Source organism: Salvelinus alpinus, chromosome 34 (genome assembly GCF_045679555.1).
Source record: "Salvelinus alpinus chromosome 34, SLU_Salpinus.1, whole genome shotgun sequence".
Classification (NCBI taxonomy): domain Eukaryota; kingdom Metazoa; phylum Chordata; class Actinopteri; order Salmoniformes; family Salmonidae; genus Salvelinus; species Salvelinus alpinus.
Genome location: NC_092119.1, coordinates 19,556,799 through 19,569,256, shown reverse-complemented (window position 1 = coordinate 19,569,256; position 12,458 = coordinate 19,556,799). Strand labels below are relative to the sequence as shown.

Below are 12,458 nucleotides of genomic sequence, written 5' to 3'. Positions count from 1 at the left end.
GTAGTAGTGAAGGTAGTGGAGGTAGTAGTAGTGAAGGTAGTGGTTGTAGTAGTGGTGGTTGTAGTAGTGGTGGTTGTAATAGTGGTGGTTGTAGTAGTGGTGGTAGTAGTAGTGGAGGTAGTGGTTGTAGTAGTGGAGGTGGTGGTAGTAGTAGTGGAGGTGATGTTCAGTTAATGTGTAGTTAGGGAGCAGGACAATGAAACATCCGGCTTGTAGAACACATCTCAATTCGGATAACTTCCCTATTGTGCTTCCCTCCCCCAGTTGAGTTCATTTTGTTCTTATTGTCTTTGGCTGCAACCTTCTTCCCAGTTATTTGACTAAAGTACAGGCAGGGTCACTTCCAGTCAAAAACCTTGGCCCATCAGCATCCACACACACACACACACACCACACACACACAGGTCGACCGATTAATTGGAATGGGCGATTAATTAGGACCGATTTCTCTTGTGTTCCGTGCAAGCAAAGTCAGGGTATATGCAGCAGTTTGGGACGCCTGGCTCATTGCGAACTGTGTGAAGACCATTTCTTCCTAACAAAGACCGTAATTAATTTGCCAGAATTGTACATAATTATAACATTGAAGGTTGTGCAATGTAACAGCAATATTTACACTAGGCATGCCACCCGTTAGATAAAATACAGAACGGTTCCGTATAAACGTTTTGTTTTCGAAATGATAGTTTCCGGATTTGACCATGTTAATGACCAAAGGCTCGTATTTCTGTGTGTTATTATGTTATAATTAAGTCTATGATTTGATATTTGATAGAGCAGTCTGACTGAGTGGTGGTAGGCAGCAGCAGGCTCGTAAGCATTCATTCAAACAGCACTTTCGTGCGTTTGCCAGCAGCTCTTCGCTGTGCTTCAAGCATTGCGCTGTTTATGACTTCAAGCCTATCAACTCCCGAGATTAGGCTGGTGTAACCGATGTGAAATGGCTAGCTAGTTAGCGGGGTGCGCGCTAATAGCGTTTCAATCGGTGACGTCACTCGCTCTGAGACCTTGAAGTAGTTGTTTGCCTTGCTCTGGGGCGATGGGTAACGCTGCTTCGAGGGTGGCTGTTGTCGATGTGTTCCTGGTTCGAGCCCAGGTAGGGGCGAGGAGAGGGATGGAAGCTATACTGTTACACTGGCAATACTATAGTGCCTATAAGAACATCCAATAGTCAAAGGTATATGAAATACAAATGGTATAGAGAGAAATAGTCCTATAATTCCTATAATAACTACAACCTCAAACTTCTTACCTGGGAATATTGAAGACTCATGTTAAGAGGAACCACCAGCTTTCATGTGTTCTCATGTTCTCATGTTCTGAGCAAGGAACTTAAACATTAGCTTTCTTACTTTCTTCTCCAACACTTTGTTTTTGCCTTATTTAAACCAAATTGAACATGTTTCATTATTTATTTGAGGCTAAATTGATTTTATTGATGTATCATATTAAGTTAAAATAAAAGTGTTCATTCAGTATTGTTGTAATTGTCATTACTACAAATAAATAAATCGGCCGATTAATCGGTATCGGCGTTGAAAAATCATAATCGGTCGACCTCTAGAACTGACAGGTGCTGTGAACATAGAAATAGAATGAGTAGAACAAGATTAGGCTAGATAGATTCTATGGCTGTGACCTGCATGTCTGTATGTAAAGTAAGTCGTTAGACTGGGTTATTTAGCCCTAGCGCTGTCTTAGTATGATGCTTTCGGTCGCTTCTCAGAATAGACCCTAACAAACATTGAATGGCTTTTTAGTTGTTACAGGAAACATATCTTAACTGGCTTCAAATGAAATAGTTACAGGAAATATGAACATAAGTCATGAATGACAGCGTTAAGAGGGAGTCAGTGTTACACTCTGCACTATAAAGTAGAAGCTCTTATCTCTATCTCATCATGCATGGAAATGTCCCCAGTGGCTCTCGTAAAGCAGCTGCTCTTGTGTAGTGTTTTCTACACACACACACACACACACACACACACACACACACACACACACACACACACACACACACACACACACACACACACACACACACACACACACACACACACACACACACACACACACACACACACACACACAAGAGTGTGTGTCCTATCACACTTAGAGTACTGTCCAGTTATATGGTCAATCCCTGGTTCTATCACACTTAGAGTACTGTCCAGTTATATGGTCAATCCCTGGTCCTATCACACTTAGAGTACTGTCCAGTTACATGGTCAATCCCTGGTCCTATCACACTTAGAGTACTGTCCAGTTACATGGTCAATCCCTGGTCCTATCACACTTAGAGTACTGTCCAGTTACATGGTCAATCCCTGGTCCTATCACACTTTTTTTTTTTTTTTTTTTTTTTTTTTTTCTCACCTTTATTTAACCAGGTAGGCTAGTTGAGAACAAGTTCTCATTTGCAACTGCGACCTGGCCAAGATAAAGCATAGCAGTGTGAACAGACAACACAGAGTTACACATGGAGTAAACAATAAACAAGTCAATAACATGGTAGAAAAAAAAGAGAATCTATATACAATGTGTGCAAAAGGCATGAGGTAGGCAATAAATCGAATAATTACAATTTAGCAGATTAACACTGGAGTGATAAATCATCAGATGATCATGTGCAAGAAGAGATACTGGTGTGCAAAAGAGCAGAAAAGTAAATAAATAAAAGCAGTATGGGGGGTGAGGTAGGTAAATTGGGTGGGTAGTTTACAGATGGACTATGTACAGCTGCAGCGATCGGTTAGCTGCTCGGATAGCAGATTTTTAAAGTTGTTGAGGGAGATAAAAGTCTCCAACTTCAGAGATTTTTGCAATTCGTTCCAGTCGCAGGCAGCAGAGAACTGGAAGGAAAGGCGTCCAAATGAGGTTTTGGCTTTAGGGATGATCAGTGAGATACACCTGCTGGAGCGCGTGTTGCGGGTGGGTGTAGCCATCGTGACCAGTGAACTGAGATAAGGCGGCACTTTACCTAGCATAGCCTTGTAGATGACCTGGAGCCAGTGGGTCTGACGACGAACATGTAGCGAGGGCCAGCCGACTAGGGCATACAGGTCGCAGTGGTGGGTCGTATAAGGTGGTTTAGTAACAAAACGAATGGCACTGTGCATACTTAGAGTACTGTCCAGTTATATGGTCAATCCCTGGTCCTATCACACTTAGAGTACTGTCCAGTTACATGGTCAATCCCTGGTTCTATCACACTTAGAGTACTGTCCAGTTATATGGTCAATCCCTGGTCCTATCACACTTAGAGTACTGTCCAGTTATATGGTCAATCCCTGGTCCTATCACACTTAGAGTACTGTCCAGTTACATGGTAAATCCCTGGTTCTATCACACTTAGAGTACTGTCCAGTTACATGGTAAATCCCTGGTCCTATCACACTTAGAGTACTGTCCAGTTACATGGTCAATCCCTGGTCCTATCACACTTAGAGTACTGTCCAGTTATATGGTCAATCCCTGGTCCTATCACACTTAGAGTACTGTCCAGTTATATGGTCAATCCCTGGTCCTATCACACTTAGAGTACTGTCCAGTTATATGGTCAATCCCTGGTTCTATCACACTTAGAGTACTGTCCAGTTATATGGTCAATCCCTGGTTCTATCACACTTAGAGTACTGTCCAGTTACATGGTCAATCCCTGGTTCTATCACACTTAGAGTACTGTCCAGTTACATGGTCAATCCCTGGTCCTATCACACTTAGAGTACTGTCCAGTTACATGGTCAATCCCTGGTTCTATCACACTTAGAGTACTGTCCAGTTATATGGTCAATCCCTGGTCCTATCACACTTAGAGTACTGTCCAGTTACATGGTCAATCCCTGGTCCTATCACACTTAGAGTACTGTCCAGTTATATGGTCAATCCCTGGTCCTATCACACTTAGAGTACTGTCCAGTTACATGGTCAATCCCTGGTCCTATCGCACTTAGAGTACTGTCCAGTTATATGGTCAATCCCTGGTCCTATCACACTTAGAGTACTGTCCAGTTACATGGTCAATCCCTGGTTCTATCACACTTAGAGTACTGTCCAGTTATATGGTCAATCCCTGGTCCTATCACACTTAGAGTACTGTCCAGTTACATGGTCAATCCCTGGTCCTATCACACTTAGAGTACTGTCCAGTTATATGGTCAATCCCTGGTCCTATCACACTTAGAGTACTGTCCAGTTATATGGTCAATCCCTGGTCCTATCACATTTAGAGTACTGTCCAGTTACATGGTCAATCCCTGGTCCAATCACACTTAGAGTACTGTCCAGTTATATGGTCAATCCCTGGTCCTATCACACTTAGAGTACTGTCCAGTTATATGGTCAATCCCTGGTCCTATCACACTTAGAGTACTGTCCAGTTATATGGTCAATCCCTGGTCCTATCACACTTAGAGTACTGTCCAGTTATATGGTCAATCCCTGGTCCTATCACACTTAGAGTACTGTCCAGTTATATGGTCATCAGCAGCAAAGATATAAAAAAGCTCCAAATGGCTCAAAACAGGGCTGTCAGATTAGCTCTTCATTGCTCTATCTATATGAATATTATCCAAATGCATCACAATCTCTCATGGCTTCACGTTGAAAACAAATTACTATCCAGTCTTCTGATTTTCTTTAGGAATGTTATATTTTTCAAAAACCCACAGTATTTTTCAGACCAGTTAGTACATACTAGCAACACACATAACCAACAAACCAGACAGGTCAATTCAGGGCATCTAAGACAACCCAAGCACAGGACAAATCGCCTTAAATCTACATTTTTATGTAGAGCCATAGCTGAATGGAACTCTTTACCAATACATATTTCTCAGGCAAAAAGTAAATCCACCTTCAAGAAAAATAAAATAACATCTAATGCTATAGACCATATGACTGGACAGGAAATAGAAAGAACATCTAATGCTATAGACCATATGACTGGACAGGAAATAGAAAGAACATCTAATGCTATAGACCATATGAATGGACAGGAAATAGAAAGAACATCTAATGTGATAGACCATATGACTGGACAGGAAATAGAAAGAACATCTAATGCTATAGACCATATGACTGGACAGGAAATAGAAAGAACATCTAATGCTATAGACCATATGACTGGACAGGAAATAGAAAGAACATCTAATGCTATAGACCATATGACTGGACAGGAAATAGAAAGAACATCTAATGTGATAGACCATATGACTGGACAGGAAGTAGAAAGAACATCTAATGCTATAGACCATATGACTGGACAGGAAATAGAAAGAACATCTAATGCTATAGACCATATGACTGGACAGGAAATAGAAAGAACATCTAATGCTATAGACCATATGACTGGACAGGAAATAGAAAGAACATCTAATGCTATAGACCATATGACTGGACAGGAAATAGAAAGAACATCTAATGCTGATAGACCATATGACTGGACAGGAAGTAGAAAGAACATCTAATGCTGATAGACCATATGACTGGACAGGAAATAGAAAGAACATCTAATGCTATAGACCATATGACTGGACAGGAAATAGAAAGAACATCTAATGCTATAGACCATATGACTGGACAGGAAATAGAAAAGAACATCTAATGCTATAGACCATATGACTGGACAGGAAATAGAAAGAACATCTAATGCTATAGACCATATGACTGGACAGGAATGAAAGAACCTAATGTATAGACCTATGACTGGACAGGAAATAGAAAGAACATTAATGCTATAGACCATATGACTGGACAGAAATGAAAGAACATCTAATGTGATAGACCATATGACTGGACAGGAAATAGAAAGAACATCTAATGCTATAGACCATATGACTGGACAGGAAATAGAAAGAACATCTAATGCTATAGACCATATGACTGGACGGGAAATAGAAAGAACATCTAATGCTATAGACCATATGACTGGACAGGAAATAGAAAGAACATTAATGCTATAGACCATATGACTGGACGGGAAATAGAAAGAACATCTAATGCTATAGACCATATGACTGGACAGGAAATAGAAAGAACATCTAATGCTATAGACCATATGACTGGACAGGAAGTAGAAAGAACATCTAATGCTATAGACCATATGACTGGACAGGAAATAGAAAGAACATCTAATGCTATAGACCATATGACTGGACAGGAAATAGAAAGAACATCTAATGCTATAGACCATATGACTGGACAGGAAATAGAAAGAACATCTAATGCTATAGACCATATGACTGGACAGGAAATAGAAAGAACATCTAATGCTATAGACCATATGACTGGACAGGAAATAGAAAGAACATCTAATGTGATAGACCATATGACTGGACAGGAAGTAGAAAGAACATCTAATGCTATAGACCATATGACTGGACAGGAAATAGAAAGAACATCTAATGCTATAGACCATATGACTGGACAGGAAATAGAAAGAACATCTAATGCTATAGACCATATGACTGGACAGGAAATAGAAAGAACATCTAATGTGATAGACCATATGACTGAACAGGAAGTAGAAAGAACATCTAATGCTATAGACCATATGACTGGACAGGAAATAGAAAGAACATCTAATGCTATAGACCATATGACTGGACAGGAAATAGAAAGAACATCTAATGCTATAGACCATATGACTGGACAGGAAGTAGAAAGAACATCTAATGTGATAGACCATATGACTGGACAGGAAATAGAAAGAACATCTAATGCTATAGACCATATGACTGGACAGGAAATAGAAAGAACATCTAATGTGATAGACCATATGACTGGACAGGAAATAGAAAGAACATCTAATGCTATAGACCATATGACTGGACAGGAAATAGAAAGAACATCTAATGTGATAGACCATATGACTGGACAGGAAATAGAAAGAACATCTAATGTGATAGACCATATGACTGGACAGGAAATAGAAAGAACATCTAATGCTATAGACCATATGACTGGACAGGAAATAGAAAGAACATCTAATGCTATAGACCATATGACTGGACAGGAAATAGAAAGAACATCTAATGCTATAGACCATATGACTGGACAGGAAATAGAAAGAACATCTAATGCTATAGACCATATGACTGGACAGGAAATAGAAAGAACATCTAATGCTATAGACCATATGACTGGACAGGAAATAGAAAGAACATCTAATGCTATAGACCATATGACTGGACAGGAAATAGAAAGAACATCTAATGTGATAGACCATATGACTGGACAGGAAATAGAAAGAACATCTAATGCTATAGACCATATGACTGGACAGGAAATAGAAAGAACATCTAATGCTATAGACCATATGACTGGACAGGAAATAGAAAGAACATCTAATGCTATAGACCATATGACTGGACAGGAAATAGAAAGAACATCTAATGCTATAGACCATATGACTGGACAGGAAATAGAAAGAACATCTAATGCTATAGACCATATGACTGGACAGGAAATAGAAAGAACATCTAATGCTATAGACCATATGACTGGACAGGAAATAGAAAGAACATCTAATGCTATAGACCATATGACTGGACAGGAAATAGAAAGAACATCTAATGCTATAGACCATATGACTGGACAGGAAGTAGAAAGAACATCTAATGCTATAGACCATATGACTGGACAGGAAATAGAAAGAACATCTAATGTGATAGACCATATGACTGGACAGGAAATAGAAAGAACATCTAATGCTATAGACCATATGACTGGACAGGAAATAGAAAGAACATCTAATGCTATAGACCATATGACTGGACAGGAAATAGAAAGAACATCTAATGCTATAGACCATATGACTGGACAGGAAATAGAAAGAACATCTAATGCTATAGACCATATGACTGGACAGGAAATAGAAAGAACATCTAATGCTATAGACCATATGACTGGACAGGAAATAGAAAGAACATCTAATGCTATAGACCATATGACTGGACAGGAAATAGAAAGAACATCTAATGCTATAGACCATATGACTGGACAGGAAATAGAAAGAACATCTAATGCTATAGACCATATGACTGGACAGGAAATAGAAAGAACATCTAATGCTATAGACCATATGACTGGACAGGAAATAGAAAGAACATCTAATGCTATAGACCATATGACTGGACAGGAAATAGAAAGAACATTAATGCTATAGACCATATGACTGGACAGGAAATAGAAAGAACATCTAATGCTATAGACCATATGACTGGACAGGAAGTAGAAATGATCAACTGAATGTTAAATGTGTTTCCTGTCAGGTATTTTAATTGTCTGTTTTGTCTACTTGTTGAATGTTTGTGAAGTCTTGATTTGTGGTTATTTATAATGTATTGTTAATTGGTGTTGGACCCCAGGAAGATTAGCTGGAGTTACGGCGTTAGCTAATGGGGATCCTAATAAAAATGACAAATGACTGTCTCTAGACGATGCAAGGACAATGCCTCATCATGTTTAATATGAATAATCATCTAAATAGGCCTGGCTATTGGGCTGGTTTGTAAGTAGGTTAGGTTAGGTTAGGTTTTGGTTAGGTTTGGTTAGTTTAGGTTTGGTTAGGTTTGGCTGGGCTTGGTTAGGTGTGGTTTGGTTAGGTTAGGATAGGTTTGGTTGGGCTTGGTTAGGTTAGGTGTGGTTAGGTGTGGTTAGGTTTGGTTAGGTTGGGTTAGGTTAGGTTAGGTTTGGTTAGGTGTGGTTAGGTTTGGTTTGGTTAGATTAGGTTTGGAAGTGCTGCTTATTGTATCCCAGGGCCAGGGCCTGTTTATCCTCTACCCCTCAAAACTGACAGCCTCTTCCTTCACCTCCTCCACACTGTGTGTGTGTGTGTGTGTGTGTGTGTGTGTGTGTGTGTGTGTGTGTGTGTGTGTGTGTGTGTAAAAATCGTCTCGGGCCATGCTTAATATCACGGTGGTTGGGTCTGTGTTTTATTTTTCTCTGATCTGAAATCATTGCTAAATGGAAAAGTGTCTTTAAACTTCTTCTGCCCTTTTCACAGTGGAACCATGTTGATAGCAGGTCAAGTAGTAGCTTCACACTGCCTGTACTTATACTCTAAATATGTCTGTTCTTTTGTCCTCCAGGACTTACGACAGAGGGCCTGTATCGCGTGAGTGGTAACAAGACTGATCAAGACAATATTCAGAAGCAGTTTGATCAAGGTAAAACACAGCTGCAATTGTCAACTCACTATTTTACTTGCGATCCTCTCACCGGAATGTATTTTTTATTTTTCTCTTCTGTTTCTTTTCTTATCTTTACAAGCTCAGTGTTTTCCTTATTATCTTTACAAGCTCAGTGTTTTCCTTATTGTCTTTACAAGCTCGCTGTTTTCCTTATTATCTTTACAAGCTCACTGTTTTCCTTATTATCTTTACAAGCTCGCTGTTTTCCTTATTATCTTTACAAGCTCGCTGTTTTCCTTATTATCTTTACACGCTCAATGTTTTCCTTATTATCTTTACAAGCTCAGTGTTTTCCTTATTATCTTTACAAGCTCGCTGTTTTCCTTATTATCTTTACACGCTCAATGTTTTCCTTATTATCTTTACAAGCTCAGTGTTTTCCTTATTGTCTTTACAAGCTCGCTGTTTTCCTTATTATCTTTACAAGCTCAGTGTTTTCCTTATTGTCTTTACAAGCTCTCTGTTTTCATTATTATCTTTACAAGCTCAATGTTTTCCTTATTATCTTTACAAGCTCAGTGTTTTCCTTATTATCTTTACACGCTCCAATGTTTTCCTTATTATCTTTACAAGCTCAATGTTTTCCTTATTATCTTTACACGCTCTCTGTTTTCCTTATTGTCTTTACAAGCTCAGTGTTTTCCTTATTATCTTTACAAGCTCGCTGTTTTCCTTATTATCTTTACAAGCTCGCTGTTTTCCTTATTATCTTTACAAGCTCAGTGTTTTCCTTATTGTCTTTACAAGATCTCTGTTTTCATTATTATCTTTACAAGCTCTCTGTTTTCCTTATTATCTTCACAAGCTCAGTGTTTTCCTTATTATCTTTACAAGCTCAATGTTTTCCTTATTATCTTTACAAGCTCTCTGTTTTCCTTATTGTCTTTACAAGCTCAGTGTTTTCCTTATTATCTTTACAAGCTCAGTGTTTTCCTTATTATCTTTACAAGCTCAGTGTTTTCCTTATTATCTTTACAAGCTCAGTGTTTTCCTTATTATCTTTACAAGCTCTCTGTTTTCCTTATTGTCTTTACAAGCTCAGTGTTTTCCTTATTATCTTTACAAGCTCAGTGTTTTCCTTATTATCTTTACAAGCTCTCTGTTTTCCTTATTATCTTTACAAGCTCAGTGTTTTCCTTATTATCTTTACAAGCTCACTGTTTTCCTTATTATCTTTACAAGCTCAGTGTTTTCCTTATTATCTTTACAAGCTCAGTGTTTTCCTTATTGTCTTTACAAGCTCAATGTTTTCCTTATTATCTTTACAAGCTCTCTGTTTTCCTTATTATCTTCACAAGCTCACTGTTTTCCTTATTGTCTTTACAAGCTCAATGTTTTCCTTATTATCTTTACAAGCTCAGTGTTTTCCTAATTATCTTTACAAGCTCACTGTTTTACTTATTATCTTTACAAGCTCAGTGTTTTCCTTATCTTCACAAGCTCTCTGTTTTCCTTATTATCTTTACAAGCTCTCTGTTTTCCTTATTATCTTTACAAGCTCAGTGTTTTCCTTATTATCTTTACAAGCTCAGTGTTTTCCTTATTATCTTTACAAGCTCAGTGTTTTCCTTATTATCTTTACAAGCTCAGTGTTTTCCTTATTATCTTTACAAGCTCAGTGTTTTCCTTATTATCTTCACAAGCTCTCTGTTTTCCTTATTATCTTTACAAGCTCTCTGTTTTCCTTATTATCTTTACAAGCTCAGTGTTTTCCTTATTATCTTTACAAGCTCAGTGTTTTCCTTATTATCTTTACAAGCTCAGTGTTTTCCTTATTATCTTTACAAGCTCACTGTTTTCCTTATTATCTTTACAAGCTCACTGTTTTCCTTATTATCTTTACAAGCTCACTGTTTTCCTTATTATCTTTACAAGCTCACTGTTTTCCTTATTATCTTTACAAGCTCAGTGTTTTCCTTATTGTCTTTACAAGCTCAATGTTTTCCTTATTATCTTTACAAGCTCTCTGTTTTCCTTATTATCTTCACAAGCTCTCTGTTTTCCTTATTATCTTTACAAGCTCAGTGTTTTCCTTATTATCTTTACAAGCTCAGTGTTTTCCTTATTATCTTCACAAGCTCACTGTTTTCCTTATTATCTTTACAAGCTCAATGTTTTCCTTATTATCTTTACAAGCTCAGTGTTTTCCTTATTATCTTTACAAGCTCAGTGTTTTCCTTATTATCTTTACAAGCTCTCTGTTTTCATAATTATCTTTACAATCTCAGTGTTTTCCTTATTATCTTTACAAGCTCAATGTTTTCCTTATTATTTTTACAAGCTCAGTGTTTTCCTTATTATCTTTACAAGCTCTCTGTTTTCATTATTATCTTTACACGCTCTCTGTTTTCCTTATTGTCTTTACAAGCTCAGTGTTTTCCTTATTGTCTTTACAAGCTCAGTGTTTTCCTTATTATCTTTACAAGCTCTCTGTTTTCCTTATTATTTTTAGAAGCTCAATGTTTTCTTTATTATCTTTACAAGCTCAGTGTTTTCTTTATTATCTTGACAAGCTCAGTGTTTTCCTTATTATCTTTACAAGCTCAGTGTTTTCCTTATTGTCTTTACAAGCTCAATGTTTTCCTTATATCTTTACAAGCTCAGTGTTTTGTTTATTATCTTTACAAGCTCTCTGTTTTCCTTATTGTCTTTACAAGCTCTCTGTTTTCCTTATTGTCTTTACAAGCTCTCTGTTTTCCTTATTGTCTTTACACGCTCAAAGTTTTCCTTATTATCTTTACAAGCTCAGTGTTTTCCTTATTGTCTTTACAAGCTCAATGTTTTGCTTATTATCTTTACAAGCTCAATGTTTTCCTCATTATCTTTACAAGCTCAATGTTTTCCTCATTGTCTTTACAAGCTCAATGTTTTGCTTATCATCTTTACAAGCGCAATGTTTGGCTTATTATCTTTACAAGCTCAATGTTTTGCTTATTGTCTTTACAAGCTCAATGTTTTCCTTATTGTCTTTACAAGCTCAATGTTTTGCTTATTATCTTTACAAGCTCAATGTTTTGCTTATTATCTTTACAAGCTCAATGTTTTCCTTATTGTCTTTACAAGCTCAATGTTTTCCTTATTATCTTTACAAGCTCAATGTTTTCCTTATTGTCTTTACAAGCTCAATGTTTTGCTTATTATCTTTACAAGCTCAATGTTTTCCTTATTATCTTTACAAGCTCAATGTTTTCCTTATTGTCTTTACAAGCTCAATGTTTTGCTTATTATCTTTACAAGCTCAATGTTTTGCTTATTATCTTTACA

General features: G+C 37.5%; 1 protein-coding gene across 1 annotated transcript in view; it reads left to right on the top strand.

Annotated features, from left to right (window-relative positions):
- Window positions 1-12,458, top strand: part of LOC139563861 (rho GTPase-activating protein 5-like) — a 75,502-nt gene that overhangs the window by 44,998 nt on the left and 18,046 nt on the right. The window contains exon 4 of the mRNA XM_071382819.1: window positions 9,093-9,170. Coding sequence (XP_071238920.1) covers window positions 9,093-9,170 — 78 coding nt within the window. The remainder of the gene's footprint in view (window positions 1-9,092; window positions 9,171-12,458) is intronic.